Source organism: Saccoglossus kowalevskii, chromosome 5 (genome assembly GCF_978046115.1).
Source record: "Saccoglossus kowalevskii chromosome 5, keSacKowa6.1, whole genome shotgun sequence".
NCBI lineage: Eukaryota > Metazoa > Hemichordata > Enteropneusta > Harrimaniidae > Saccoglossus > Saccoglossus kowalevskii.
In genome coordinates this window covers 38,265-54,964 of record NC_140645.1, presented here as the reverse complement: position 1 = coordinate 54,964, position 16,700 = coordinate 38,265, and the positions used below count along the sequence as shown (strand labels likewise).

Below are 16,700 nucleotides of genomic sequence, written 5' to 3'. Positions count from 1 at the left end.
TTAGTTAGTTGGGATTGTTAAGGTAGCGAGAAGGGAAATTTTCACTTTTTTCTTGATTTTTCAAAAATTGATAAAACGTTCACTTTAGACCTTGATACATCATCCCAGGTTTACGAAAGATCGAAATTGCGGAATAACGTCGCTCAAATCAGTGTTTTAAAACGCTAGCAGAAAAGACTACAACTGCCGTTTGCATATTGTTTATCTTTGAAAGGGTTTAAATGATAACATCTTATCTGTATACTCCGTTGTTGGCGATTCTGATATAACGGGTGATAAGCTTCCAGTCGCAAACAATGCATGTTTGTCTAACGTTCATTGTCAGCATTATTGTCAGTCGAGACTTCGTTGGAGAAACATGGTCATACAGTACTCATTTCGCCCAACCTTCCGCTTTTACATCGACCGCTTAACGCTTAATTTCCGACCATGCGGTCTTGTCCGACCGGAAACCGACCGCATTTTAATCGCGTTTTTTTTTTTTTTTTTTTTTTTTTGGCTCGCTCGCTCATTGAAAACACCAACCCAACCGCTCGCCCAAACACTGATCACTGGCGCAGGAGTAGTCGAAATGGTGATTTTGATAGTAAAGTGTGAACGTACAACTAACTAGTATTAACTATTATTAAATTCTGAACAGCACTTCAAATCTAATAGTTGTATGACACTTGTATCGTGAAAGCAACTGGACTGGGACCTCTCAGGCTTGTTACGTGTTTTGGGTGCTTGTTCTAAATGTAATATGTTATTTTATTTTAATGAGACAGTTACGTGAAAAAAACAAACATAGGTAACTCATTTTGACAGAGCAGAGAAACGAGGAAATGTTAATGATTAATTCCAAAAATAACGATACCGAATCCACGTCGGTCCATGTCTGGTAAAATTTGACATTCAATTTTTAAAATTAGGTCATGATCATTGAATGACTTCGGTCTAAACCGTATACGTATACGTAAAATTGTTCCCACAAAAAATATTTTCGACTAAAAACGGCCACATGCCCTGAAAAAATCGAACAGAGCTTGACATGTATGAATAATTTATTGTGCTTAAAAATTTAGTTACAGCCATAAATATTTGGTGGCCAGTCGAAGAACAATTTCGAAACTCAAGATTCACACCACTGCGAAAGTAGAACATTCCGGAGGCGGTGAAACGGAAGAGCCAAACTTAACGCATAAAAATAGAACGCGTATTTTGACCTCTGTGTGGCCAACCAATGGCTGGACACGGATACGTTTGCGGTCGTTACCAAAGAACTCCGCGTCCATTGCCTGGCGATGATCTTCATCCCCCCCGGAATGTTCTACTTTCGCAGCCTAATCGCAGGTTTTTCGAAAAACGTCGAAAAAACACAAGAATAAGTAGAAATGTTCCTATTTTGGGCCGATTATTGATAGAGAATAATGTCGTTATTACAAAAATGCTGAAAAACCGTGAGTTTTTGCCTTAGTTATTTTTTTATCGGCGAAAAACTGCGAACTCGGCAAATTTGGTTGCACAACTTCCCTCTGTCCACAGTGGAGGGACTGTGCTCTATCATATACACCCAGCGACAACGATGCCAGCTAACTGTGGGAGAACCAACGGGGATCGACATTCCAAACAAATTATTGGGACACGGTTGATAGACATTCCAAACAATCGAAATTATCAACGAAAGACTAGGTTTATTTTAGGCTTAGAAATATACTCTTTCAGAGCGGGCGGGAGGTAGTGCGAAATGAGTACTGTAAATTTGCGCAACTTTCTTTTAAATCGTTTTATTTTCCAAGTCAATATTCTATTTTACTAATACCATGTTTTCTAACGCAATGGCGGAAAAAAAGAAAGGAAAACAAAGCGTTGACAGATGCAGCAAAGAAAAATCTGCCACTCAGTGTCGCACTGACACAGCAATGTTTTTTCAAACATTGGCCATTTTGTTTCACCATGAAAACCGTTTTATTAGATCACTTATCAGAGACACTTGAAGGATTAGCTTGTTTGTAAACTGTCAGCGTGTACAGTGGGACAGTAATGTTTGTCAGAGGATTATCCCTCGTTATTCGTTTGCATAACAATGGAAACCCGAACGTTCCTGGAGTGGGGACTCAAATGCCAGCTGTTTTCTTCATTTTTCACGCTCGAGCTTGAAATTATTCATTATCTGACACTCTTTATGAGCTCTATGATATCAGTGGTTACTATGTTTGGCCATTTTTAGTGTATATTTATAATAATGCTGCAAATCTACAGTGTTTTATTAACCAAAACTGTTTTTCGCGTTTTTCTCGAATTGAAGTTTCGATTGAGTACGACTCATTGGGACCGCCGCCAAATCAAGTGCGTTCGGACTAGGACATTCAAACTCACAGTTATCGTTCAAAAGATAATGATGGTGCGAAATATGTCTGGGTCTTTAAAGAAAATGCTTTGTCACAGAATAATAGTCTGCTAAAGGTGCCAAGTATGAAATAATTTGAGGACAAAAAAACAAACCTGCATAGAAATCGGAATAATAGGTCTTTTGATTATCCGAGACGCATTTCAATGGACTTGATTACGGACAATGCATGGCGTAAATTTCAGCAGGAAATTCCGCAGTGTGCTCTCGCAATCGAGGACTTAGTCATTTTTACAAGATTCGCCATTTTTGATGTCACGTGATAATTATGTAAACAATGACTGTCCAGTTTGTGCGAACTTGTACCTCTATACTTAGTCTTTTGAAATATATAAGCTAAATTACTGTTCTGAACAAGACAACAGACAGAGAATGTTTTATTCGAAAACGTCACAAAACCCTTCTCGCTACCTTAAGTGGAAATATATTGCATTGTAAATCAAATGTAGGTCAAGGCAAATTATAAAGATGGTAAGAATGGCCCGAAAATATGTGTATCTGGTCTTTAATGTCATATTAAGTTAGAATGAATATTGAAAGGTTACAAAGCAGAAGTTATCACGCATAGCAAAATTCGTCACGCTAAAATACAGCAGCAATGGCGTGAAATCAACGCGTAGATGGAATTAATGACTTACAGTCGTCTGTGTGTCTCAAATCCCCATACGCAGGTGAACATGTATTTAACAAACTACCTCCTGTATGAATTTCATTAGCATCATTTTACTATTAATTGAAGTAAATAAAGGTTTGCAATTACGTTACAGGGATCGGTGTTCATCGTATATGTTCTAGTACATGTTTTATTTGGCATAACATTACAGATATATGAGACGTTTAAACTAAGACTCAGAGTTCAATATACAGTCGAGATCTCGTTAATTCACACGAGATGATATTGGTGTTTGGATAAGGATTAATAACTACACGTTGAGTAAACTGTAACGCTAACTCTTAAAATAATATGTATTACTACGTCTGTACGACAAAAGTATATATGCCGCGCAGCTTCAAATAAATTTAACGACATCGAATTTAAAAATGACATGATTCATTAAACTACTTGAAGTGGTTACACATATTTGTGTTGCTTAGAAGGATACTGTTTGGTCTCAATATATAACCTGACGTCACATCGATTTCATTGATCTTGTGTTTCTCGTTGATGTATTTTGTCGCATTTTATTATAATATTATTTTTATTATAATATTATTTACTATTAAAGTATACGATCAAACGCGTTGTTGTATATTATCTATAAGCATTGTTGTACGTTATGGTACTTGGCGTTAAACTGTGAAGGTAAAGACTGCTTTGCTTTTTGACTACGTCACTAACCCAATAACCGGTATGTTACTAATATAACGTTGTTTATATACATATAAAATTTATACTGATAAAACGACCGAGTATTCTGAAAGGAGTGTGTAACATATTTAGTCAAGGAGATGTAATGTGTAATATTACTATATACTAATTACTTAAACATAACCTCCATTGTACCCCCCACCCCTCATCAGAACAAAAGAATGTAAACCCAATAATGTAAACTGTGAACAAGGTCAAATGTTACTGTAGAGTAAACAATCGTGGTGTATGATTTATATGCCTGTACCCTGTACCTGTGTTTTCATGTTAACATATTTGATCGTCCAAACACTATTGGATTTATGCCAATAAAATTACAAACACACTCTCCTAGCAACTGTCTTCAGCTTTAGCATTCTTGCCATAGTTCTCTACAGTAGAACGTCGACGACAGCTTTAACCTGACTTGTTGAATTGTTTCTTTAAACGCCTCCAGTAAAATGAACGAATGTTCTAGTTACTGACTAGCTAGAATGGTCATAGGATTGTAATGGCTATTTTTCAGCTATCAAGTAATACTGCATTATTGCTGCTTGTTGTAACTGCAGGTAAGAACTATAGACCTTGTTTTTTTATTTGTTGTTTCTGGTTCTCTTTGCGATAAACTGAGAACGTTGAATTCTGTGCCAATCCTTTATTTTGATTTCAATTTATAAAGAGATTCCAACCTATTATTGTGTCTACTCACTGTATACTGGTATAAACCTGGTATCTATCAAGTGATATGATTTTAACCGTACCATAGCAACATCACTCAAGTAAGCTCGTTAGTGTGGTTATTATCGTACAACTATTTATGATATAAGGTCACTGAACCCATTTACACTGGCCATCTTTTCTTTGTTTGTAACCAATTTAAAATGAATTTTAATTAAGTATAACTGGCAGTGTCGTGCTCTACTTGTAAAGTAGTGTACTAAATTTGATTTACATTGCGTTAGTTTTATGGTACATCTATGCTGTAAATTATAATACCTGGATTTACATAAACCAAGGCTACAATAGGCAGGTTCACGTTCATAATCACATTACGTTATTACCATCAATTACGGGTTAATTAGTACATGTAATATATTACCTTGTTGTTAAAGCGGAAATACACAGAGACGGTTTATCTTATATTGAAAATGTTGAAAAAAAATACACCTTTGATAATTATATATTTACATTAATTCTGGTAAGTGCTCGTAGATCAACGTCATTAATTTTGTTGTTTTTTTTCACTTAGTTACAACACACGCCAACTCTCCGCCGAGCTTTGTGGCAATACCCGGCACAAACCCGACTAAATATTATAATATGGACAGGGATCGGTACAGCGAAGATACGCCTGTCGGTATGTATACATCTTAGCGTGTGTACCAATGCAGATTGAGATTCACATGTGCATGTATTATTTAATAAAAGAGAGAGGTACGCCTATAACCTACATTTTCAAATGTAATTGATTAATAGGTATGACTTGACCAATTTGAGCATGTCATATATTTTTTTGATTCGCAAAGGCCATTTTTTTCATAGGGAAATTTAGGAGGCAAAGAATGAAGCAACTATCACGGGGGAATTCTTCTCTGGTCTCGGGGTTTCTCCAACCCGTGTCACGGGGGGAATTCTCGTCTGTCTCTATATCTCGTCTGCTTGAGGTACCGGACAGGGAAAGTCACTTAAACTCTACAGTCAAATAGGCGCACACAACGAAATACGTTTCAATAGCTAGTCATTAGCCACATCGAGAACGCCTCGAGGCAAACTGCCTCGTCTGAGCCTCTCTGCCCAGCACGGACCAAGACCCCCTCGCCTCGTGGAGTTCTCTCTCTTTCTCTCTCCTTGTGACCAAGGACTTAGTCTGTTTATTACAAATCAAAACTTAACCAATTACAAAGCAGTTTAAAGACTCTAAGGCGTGGCCATCACACATTCAACTTGCATATAGCCAATCAAACTAAGTACTGGACACGTCATATCTTTTGATTAATCATTCACTATATTACTAACTGCGGATACCCAACTGTCAGAAATAGCGGTCCGGATGGCACCGGTTATATCGTAATTAGTTCCAAATCACTGAGTCAAGTTCCGTCCAGGACCTCGCATGAGCCTAAATGATGACAGACATAACACAGCCATTCACTAGTAATCAGCTAAACAAGTCGGACAACAGATACGCGAAAACTAATACACATGGCGACAAGTATGTGTTCACAAGGCGAATTGCTAATTGCCTCACCCATTTAGTGACGCGATTCTTTCACTTATTCGAAACCTTGTATATCCCATTATGTGTCGGATTGTTGATTCCGAAAACTTAATTATAAGAACGTTTGTGCATATAGTATGTAATTCACAACAATATTAGGAATTCACTACATGTGTATTATTTTTGAGAATTAGTTATTATGTTATTATTTCGTTATGCGCAAATTTAATCCATTTCTGGAGCAACATATTGATTCTGGAAGTTTTATATTTCATTTGAAGCCGGTTTACAAGATGTTATTCAGGAGGCAACACTCTGAGCAACGTATTTTTATTTTTCTCATATTACTTCTGTTGTTAAAGGAGAAAACATATATGATGTTTATATTATAAATACGAATTAGCTTTAATATTTAGCTTGATTTGTCGACTTAGTTCTTTACTGATGGATAGTATCAACTATGTTATAGGACCTGTTATTTATACATTGATTGCCAGTGATCCAGACAATGATGCCATAGTATTTGGTATTCAGACTGGCAGTGACTACTTTGGGGTGGCAAGTCAAAACAATACACACGCTAGAATCAATCTCGTTAAACCGTTAGACTATGAGGTGAGTATCACTCTTGATATAATTCAATTAATAAACCCATTATTGTATTTCATGATAATTGTATCAACGTAATCATTGCCACTCAGGAATAAAACTGAAAATGTGAGATATTATTTATACAACGTAACACCATAAGTTACAGCATACCGTATTTGTATGGCATGTTACGGGGTATTTCAATTCTACCGTATTAGAAAATGCGAATTCAAAATATGGAATGATTAAGCGCGTAAGCTTCCTCTAATATTAAAAAAACAAACATGGCTGCCACAATGGTTTGACCGGACTCCGCACAAAGACGTTCGCTGATTCTGTTGTAAGCTTTAAGGATTTCGGCATTTCCATGATGTATCATTGGGAGAAAAAGATGTACAATAGTAAGGTTATTACGAGGACGCCGCAAAGTATGCACTCCGACAACACGCCGTCGCATCGACCTCCGCTGATACTTCGCTGTACTGTCTTCGTGCATATATTTCTCGTAATGACCTCATAGTATTTTTATTTGCAGACTGCAACACAACACCAAATAATATGGACTCTGAATGACGGCAATAACATCCCGGTTAGTAAATTTAAGTGAACACTTAAACCCTTAGGAAGTTCCACAATAACCTTATCAAAAACGTGTCTTCAAATCACTTTGTAAAAATACTCTCATCGTTAACTTACATAACAATGCCTTCTACGAGTAAGTAATATTTAATTGATCACTTCATTTTTATTTTACTATTTATTCACAAGTATCAAATTTATCTCAAATGTAAGTAAACCAAATGTAATTTTACTATTTCCTGCCAAATAATATAACACGTTTAAAATTCAACTAGTACATTTTTGTTTTACAGGTTGAAACGGATATTACAATTTATGTTGTGGACGTCAATGACAATGCTCCGTTGTTTATCGGAGCACCGTATACAGTTGCAGTGACGGAAGTAGGAGCATGAAAACATATTATAATCATTTATTGCACAAACGTTACATACATTTAATCTAGTCTGTGCATGACTGTCTTTATTGTAGACTATTTCCAACCGTCTTTTTGGGAACATGTTGTGTTGTATAGTATAGTGTAGTGTAGTGTAGTGTAGTGTAGTGTAGTGTAGTGTAGTCTAGTCTAGTCTAGTCTAGTCTAGTCTAGTCTAGTCTAGTCTAGTCTAGTCTAGTCTAGTCTAGTCTAGTCTAGTCTAGTCTAGTCTAGTCTAGTGCAGTGCAGTCAAGTGCAGTGAAGTGAAGTACATTGCAGTGCAGTGCAGTGCAATGTAGTGTAGTGTAGTGTAGTGTAGTGTAGTGTAATGTAGTGCAGTGTAGTGTAGTGTAGTGTAGTGTAGTGTAGTGTAGTGTAGTGTAGTGTAGTGTAGTGTAGTGTAGTGTAGTGTAGTGTAGTGTTTCCCGTGGTCATGATTTCAAAGCTCGTGTGTAGCATGTTCATACATTATATGTTCAGAATATATTTGCATGCCATTCCATTTTACTAAATGGTGTGGTGTGGTGTGGTGTGGTGTGGCGTAGTGTAGTGTAGTGTAGTGTAGTGTAATATAGTGTAATGTAGTGTAATGTAGTACAATGTAGTGTCGTGTAGTGTAGTGTAGTGTAGTGTAGTGTAGTGCAGTGTAGTGCAGTGGAGCAATGCATTAGTGTAGTGTAGTGTAGTGTAGTGTAGTGTAGTGTAGTGTAGTGTAGTGTAGTGCAGTGTTTCCCGTGGTCATGATTTCAAAGCACGTGTGTAGCATGTTTATACATTATATGTTCAGAATATATTTGCATGCCATTCTATTTTACAAAATTATCATTACACAACAAGATAGGAGTAGGATGCATTTATATATTTGGTGGCCCATCGTCACGTGACCGGCAGTTGTAGTGTTTTACAATTTGGTTATTTGTAAATGAAAATTAAAGAGTAACACGTGTCTTTTTAGAATGAACATGCTGGGACAACAGTGTTGTCATTTAACGTCACAGATATCGACAGTGGAGCTAACGGTCGTATAACATTGTCCATGACTGAGAAAAATGTAAGTATTCATTAAGATTTATGTGTTTTGATGATTTCTGTTTCACTAAGGACACTTACGCATAAAACTGTGAAATTACAACTTTAGCAAATGTAATATAAGTGCAAGACCAATTTTCAGCTAATGAAATAAGCAATTTGAGATATTATATAGAAAAGTGCGAGTTTTGCGAGTATTTCTCAATAAATTAAATTCACAATTTTACCATGATTTGCACAATTTAGTTTCAAGTGAAGTGCGTTCCATCTGAGCAATTGTATTAATTTAAAAAATATTGAAAATAAATTTTACAATATACAATATTGTATAATGTTACAGAGCACTGGCGATGTGTTTTCTTTGTCACAACATGTGTCATCTGATGGAAGAACTATTTTAGCCGATATTATTATGCTGATGAAGCTGAATTTTGAAGCTAGAGTCTTGTACGAGCTGTTGATAGTTGTCAAGGTAACGAATGCTATTATTAACAATAGTTATATCAATATTTCAAAAAAGACAATTTATGCCATAACATTTCTGTGCCAGCAAATATTTTATTTGTTCTTGCTCAATTTTTGGTCAAATTAAGAGTAATAATCAATTCAATCTGATTAATTCATAATTCAATTAATTTGATTTAACTCAAATTCAATTATTTTATGTGTATTTAATTAAATTCTTTGCTATTTAAGTCAATTAATTTCGTTTCGCTTATTTATAAATTTGTTTGCAGGATGATGGCAAAGACACGCAACTGACTAGTACTACCACGGCGACTATAAATGTAGTCGATGTACAGGATGAGCCGCCATATTGGATTGGAGAACCTTACATTGCGTTGGTATATGACACAACTCCAGTTGTAAGTATATTCAAGAAAGATAGAACCGAAATTTATATATGTTTTTGTTTGTCATACTTTCCTTATTATGCAATCGAGGACACCGAAAATTGGCTATCATTGGAACAAAATGTCATTAAAATGGTCAACATTGACATGTTTATACTAGTTTCTATGGCGATATTATTACTTAATATCTAAAGTATGTGCATGGGAAAAAAATCATGATATACAGTTTAACCAATGGTAACAATGGGAGCGTCTATCCCATAATGCATTGCATACATGCGCAATAACAATCTCAGTAGTGGAAAATTGGAATTCGAATTCAACGATATTCCTTGCAAATATAGAAGATATTCCTTGTAAATACACGCCGCTATTGACAATTTGGACATACACGTTGTTATGCGTTGTATATATGATAGTGCCTTTATCGAACACACACCGCTGACCACTGTATTTCAACTCACGCATGTCGTAGATACTGCTGGTGCTAGACACAAACACAATCCCTGGATGTAGCCTCTGATTTGGATAGTTAATTGCACGAATTCGATTGCGCTTACAACTGCAAATGCCGGAGTTTTTAAGCGCACGAGACCGAAGGCGGTTTACATAATATGCCACACGTGTGGCAGATTAACAATTAGCAATCAGGCGAAGAGACATGTGTGTAATTGCTAAAATGTAGTTTATAATCTACCACACTGGCAAACCATGAAGCCACGCACACACGGATAATCAGAGCGTAATACCGTTACCAGCAGTACACGGATCTCGAGATTTATTAACGAATCTGTGTACAAACTACGTATACATAGATGAAGGAAATTGAAAACTAATAACGATCGTACATGGACTAGTAAAAAAAAAAAAAACAGAAATAAAAATAAAAACCTGAATAATGACGGGAGTAAAAGCGTCTGAAAATCTGCACCCACCACATGCTCGAATGCGCCTGAGGGAGGGTGGCGGGTTCCACCCCTATACATGTTATGGAGTTGTACATCTACGAGTATGCTGACTGCAATAAATAATGTTATTTAAACTTCGAAAATACTTTGCCTGATAGCTACCTCGGAAATAGAGCTGAATGAAATTGAACACTAGCAACTATCGTACATAGAAGTAAAAACTGTGATCCCTGTAAGCGGCACAGAAAAAACAGAAATAAAAACCTGAATAAAGACGGGACTGAAAACCTATGAAAATCTGCACCCACCACATGCTCGAATGTACCTGGGGGAGGGTGGCAAGTTTCACCCCTATGCATGTAATGAAGTATGCTTACTGCAATACACAAATTATTATTGTTATTTAAACTTCGAAAATACTCTGCTTAATAGCTACCTCGTGAATAAAACTGAATGAAAGGAGTGTAGAACACAAAGAGGCTAAATGCTACGAGGCAACACCATGTAAACATATACTGCGTACCGAGGGAAATGTCATAACCAACGGCCAGAACATTTGGTCACATTACCAAGAGTTGTATAAAACGGTGAATTGTTGAGAGTGAGGGGAGCAGTAAACTTGATTTCCATTCTCTCCCCATCGTCCGAATTATTCTGTTTCCGTGAGCTGAAAGTTAACATACACCACCACGAACCCGTTCCGGATTCTACCGAGAGGTCGCCTATTTACCTCTGTAAAATGCATAGGTCTGATTGGTAGGCTTGTTTTGCTGAATCGCAAAGAATGGTGGCCTTGTACTGAAATAAAGAGACTACAGTTGGTCGAATGATAGTCGATTTCATTCGCCAGTTCTTTCGACGTACAGCATGGATCCAGGCCAGGTGAAGTGATGGCCGAATAAACGAACCTTGGCTGCGAATATGTTTTCAAACGCCGCTAAAGTGATTACATAACTAATAGTGGGAAATAACCACATTTTTTAAAAAAAACTGATGGTAATAGGTCGCGAAATCACTCTGTTATGTAAATGAACAAGAAGTCGTTCAGATGTTTCGAATACGCGCCACAAAAATACCATTACTGGCTAAGTTTTTAGCTTTTAGAAGCTCCGAAACAGTGGAATAAACAGTATATCAAATGTTAACAATACGATATCAGATTTACTAAAAATAATGAGGATAAATCTGATATTGTAGGTTCACTCGTGAGATATCATCATAGCTAAACGTTTACATAATTGCTATTTTAATGAGTATATGTTGTATTTGACATTTTCAATTGTACAGAATACATCAATAATAACTGTATTTGCAACAGACGGTGACGAATCACAAAAAAGACCCGTGGAATATGAATTCGTGGACGGTAAGACAAGTTTTTATGTATATAACACATTCTTTAATTTTACCTTGACAATGTATCATTCAATCAAATATTGTCCAGCTCGTGTAAATATATATATAATGGACATTGTTATATTAATCAAATTGACATGAATGTGCTTTATTTTAAAGATTCCTCAAGCAACAGTTCAGTCAATGATTTTTCTATCAATACATTAACTGGTGAAATATTCCTGGTACGTCAATTGAGCAATAACAGTCTAGGAGAACGTCGCCTCAAAATAATGGTAAGGCACGTTTCGCTATTTAAACAAATGATGCTGTCTTCCTTGTGTGATTCCCCCAATTCATGGCAGAAATACTATATATAGAACGTTTGCCGTTTGTGGCGTGCATTTAGTAATAGTAGTACAAAACCAAATCTATTATGCGTATAGTGTTGTCATTAATTTGTCTTTTGTCATAGGCAAATGAAATTGATGAATCTCAAGATTCAAATGATACATCTTCGACAACCTACGTTGAAATAACAATTTTGCCCGGAGCACCGGTGAGCACATATTTCACGTAACATCCCACAGTACTGGCTTGAAGTGATTATATAAATACAATTAATTTACAATTATTACTATCTGTATCTATCGTCATTCATCGCCGGATATAAAATCATAAGTTATGAATTTAACAAATTTCATATAATGCAAAAAAATGTATAAATTCAAAATATTTGCTAATAAAAAAATCCTTCTCTTTGCATGAAATAATTCCATAATGAAGCCCAGCTATAATTGTTGATTTGACAATCGCAAACTTGGTTTCAGTTCAGGAGTATACTGTATTGATACATAGTAAATCACATCCTAAACACTGTGTTCATAGAAAATATTAATATATTCATATCAGTTGTTGTGGTTTTTTTATATATGTGCTATTTGCTTATTCCAGGAACACGATGAAACATCAGATGACATATCTGCGTTTGTAGCTACCGCGATAACCATTCTTATTGTAGGTGTTATAGCTGTGGTTGTCATGGCTCTATGTGTATATCATGCAAAAGAAAATGTGTAAGTGTTGTTGTTACGTTAGATTGGGACTGAAATTAATATGAAATGTCATTTACTCTTCATATTTGATATAATAGTCGTAGTAGTTAATGTGAACAGTCGATTGCTCAACTGAACACAAACGTATTGTGTTTTTGTGTTCGCATAAGGAAGGGCAATATAACTTGTTTTTAAAATATTGGCTTAATACATAAATAAAAAGTATTAATATTTGAATTTGAGTAGACTAATATCAAACTAAGGTTTGACATTCAACTAATCACACACATGTACCAAATTTCAAGCCACGTAAGAATACAGAATAAACAGGTAGAACACATGCTAATTAGCTAATTAGCTAAATGTTATGCATAGCCTTACTAAAACCGTTTTAAGATATTACTCTACACAAATAGCATCTTTAACTGCCAACCATTAAAAACAAACCATGTACTACAGATACAATATTACAGATGCCCAGATACAAAATGAAAATGCTAAAACTTGTTAGTTATTATGGAAACTACCTAATCAACGTGCATTGAGTCGCACCAACATCTAATCAGGTCTGGAGCTGTGTGCTGTCTTTTCAAACCAGCATGCAGCTCTAGAGTTATAGGTTGAAGACAATTTGACACACGCACACACACACACACAGACACATAGACATTGGCAATACACTACATCCCGTTTGTTCTTTACGCACACTGAAGCAAAAACACAATGCGAATGCAGCTCTAGATTAAACACAAATATAGATATATGGATACCTTCATTGTTAATGGTTAAATTACGCGGTAGTAGTAGGCGATAATAGTGTATGTGCGGTTACATGTATATTAACATTCTCAGAGGAAAAAATGAAATGGACCACATTATAAAAGTACATCCGAAAATTTGTATTAACTATATGTGATTTCTATGCACGTTTAATATTATAAAGGTAAAATTAATCCTAGTTGAAAAATATTTCAAAATCAATATTGTAGGTTATATTGGAAATTGTTGTTTTGCTTAATATATGTCTAACAACAATAATAATAAATATATATCGAATAATAACGATTGTATTATTTTTTTATTTGCAGGGAATTAAGAAATAAAATCACGCCAAAATTCCGATAATATCTTCAGCAAAGGTCATGCTCTATTTCAGTGGAAGAGATACATTACTAAAGTAGTGACAAGTGTTATGCTAATGAAGAGATACATTACTAAAGTAGTGACAAGTGTTATGCTAATGAAGAGATAACGAGAATACAAATATGAATATTTGTGACATGTTAGACTTTATAAAAATTTACATTGTTCAGAATGTTAGACACGTGATCTCAAATCAATTGTATATTAATCAGGGAAAACACAAATAATTTTAACATTGTACATTTAAACTGCATTCACTGTAACAGTTATATTTATTTATTTGTTAACATTTATTTTGATAACATTTATTTTGTTTTCAATATCAGTGTTCCATAACAAAAGATTGTGTTCAGGGTCTGTTGTATACATTTTATTGAATTTAAAATTAGTATCATAAATGTAGTGGCGCAATTCATTCTGAACCTAATTATTACTTTTTCGTGTTATTTATTTTTTTATTTGGTCTGATATAAGGGGAACTATCATGGCTACTTAACATAAATAGTGACGTGATTTGTCATTGTCGAATAATTGTAACAGCTTTATATGTTTAATAATTATTACACATATGTCACTGTAACGTTTCATAATATTAGAAAGCCAATGTTAGCATTTGGGCGACCTTCTCCAAAAACAGGTTGCAATGATCAAAATATTGTTTAATTTAATTTGTTGAAACCATATGTATGTACATTTGTAATACAATTCTAGCCAGTAAATCACATGTTAGTGAGCTCAAACTCCTACAAAATGGACACACAATTTTGTCAGGCGTTCTACCTCCAATATCCTCAGAAAAGCATCCAGTTTGGAAATATCTAATCGAGAGTGGCCCGAATTCACAGGTCATCGGTACTTGTCAATAAACAAGGCTATCAGGTTGCCCATCAAAATGCAGGAAATAGCGTTCCAGACAGCCTAGATTTTAACATTTTACTACTTTATATTATGTCATGGGAAAAACTCCTTATGTCATGTAGACGTATGTGATACCGACATGTAACCATGTCATACAGATTTATCAAAATAATAATAATAATAATAATAATAATAATGTAATAAAACCTTTGTCGTGAGACAAGCGGTGACATGACAATTACTTTTAAAATATAAATTACGTGGCTATTTTTATACTAATATATTAGAGTCGTGTAATTGAACGAGAATTTACAAAATGCAAATTTGTAAAATCGTCAATAGTTATTATTTTAACAATTTAGATTGTTGATCGTCTTTTGGAATACCTTCGAATTGTGAAAAATAATCAAAGTAACGTGTTTGACTTGCATGCGTAGTGTGGGACCCCTGTCAAACGCACAACCACCGCACTTGAAACTTCGCACCATTCGCCATAAAGCTCACGTTCGAATATCATGTAAACAATTACCTGGTTCACACGGGCTAGAAATACGCCGTTGTAGGGCCAGTGAGACCACAGTGTTCGCAATAGCTCTACAGTGGCGTATTTTTTTTGCGATCACATGACATTAAAAGCGCCGGCGTATTTGTATATTAGGCCTGTGCAGCACCCTCTCTGTAGTTAGATCCGTGTTTGAACATATTCGTACCCTTCCACTACAGTTATTACTGTCAATTACTTCTTTGAATATCGACTTCAAAAGTTTTACGCACAGTTCTGCGGGTTTATCTCACCTCAATTCCTTGTCTTTTTGTGCAGTAATCCCGTAAACATGGCTATCAGGGTAGGTTCCGCGTGTATCAATCTAAAATTCCTTCTGCCAAATAGAAATCAGTAGCAGGACTTCATTATTATCCAATTATTTTCATTCCACTGACCAGAGCGGTAGAATTTGTAAACGTAGTGCGGAACCGAACACGACGCGATGACCGACAGGCTTGTATTTTTGAATAAAAACGCGTTATTTGTGAAACGTTTCATTTGCTATCAAAATCCCCAGGCTTGTAAGTGGCCTGTCACGGTACATCACAATGCCTGGACAGAACATGTATTATGTATTATTTTCGTGTAGATGACGAAAAGTTGCACTAGGTATGCTGGAACAGCTCGACTGAAAACTTCATTTTAATTTACATATTGATTAAATAAACTGGGACGCAACTAGCAACTGTTCTGCAACTATATATCAAGGAACAAATCAAGCTCATACTTCTGTTGAGAAATACTGTAAACGCATTAATTATTTACTGGGTTTTAATTTTACTATTTTCGCTGATAAGTAAAATCCGCTAAATTAAATCTATGTGAAAATGTTAACTAACAATAAAACTAATTCAACTGACAAATTCGTGAATTTAAAACATAGTGAATATGCTACAAACACCAAAATATCAGTAAAAATAAATGGCTTTACAGTAAAATCAAGTTAGGTCATTTGAAAGATCATTCAAGTAACGTTCAAGTTTTCCAGATTACGACGCGATAAGCGACCCTGTCTGTCTACACACGCAATACCTCTCGTGGGGCGGGGGGACTCCTTCAAGTGCTTTTAGCAATTGTCGTTTAATCAAATGCAAATGAAATACAATTCTGTGAAGATGGTAACTGATTTAGTTTTGAATCGATGGTGTAAGCAGGAATGGGACCAAACAGTAGCGTACTCCGAAGTGTCAGTAGTTAGCTGATAACACTAGAATAATATCAACTCATCTCGCTGATACTAGGAACGTGGCTGCGAAGCTTGGGCATATATTTATAATAATATATTTGTATTCAGTACCATTGGCCATAGGCCATGTACACACTTAAATGTAACACAAATAAATAGACAAGAATAACCACTGCTACTACTTGTCTGAATATTACAAACTTATACTTCACCTATGAATACCAAATTATATTTATATTTCAGTTAAA

The 16,700-nt window shown here is 35.4% G+C and overlaps 1 protein-coding gene across 1 annotated transcript; it reads left to right on the top strand.

Annotated features, from left to right (window-relative positions):
• Positions 1–4,248: 4,248 nt before the first annotated feature.
• On the top strand, positions 4,249–12,746 carry LOC102803568 (cadherin-related family member 1-like). The gene is made up of 12 exons (XM_006814409.1): positions 4,249–4,306; positions 4,987–5,094; positions 6,425–6,570; positions 7,082–7,135; positions 7,419–7,508; positions 8,496–8,591; positions 8,910–9,041; positions 9,307–9,435; positions 11,619–11,697; positions 11,847–11,962; positions 12,142–12,225; positions 12,621–12,746. The coding sequence occupies exons 1-12, from the start codon at positions 4,249–4,251 to the stop codon at positions 12,744–12,746; spliced, it is 1,218 nt and encodes a 405-aa protein (XP_006814472.1).
• The last annotated feature ends 3,954 nt before the right edge of the window (positions 12,747–16,700 follow it).

Bases quoted from the DNA above. Each gene is read 5' to 3' on its own strand.
- LOC102803568 (XM_006814409.1), top strand. From the start codon at position 4,249: ATGGCTATTTTTCAGCTATCAAGTAATACTGCATTATTGCTGCTTGTT. The intron at 4,307-4,986 runs GTAAGAACTATA...TTTTTCACTTAG, and splicing joins GCTGCTTGTTGTAACTGCAG to TTACAACACACGCCAACTCT. The intron at 7,509-8,495 runs GTAGGAGCATGA...GTGTCTTTTTAG, and splicing joins ATACAGTTGCAGTGACGGAA to AATGAACATGCTGGGACAAC.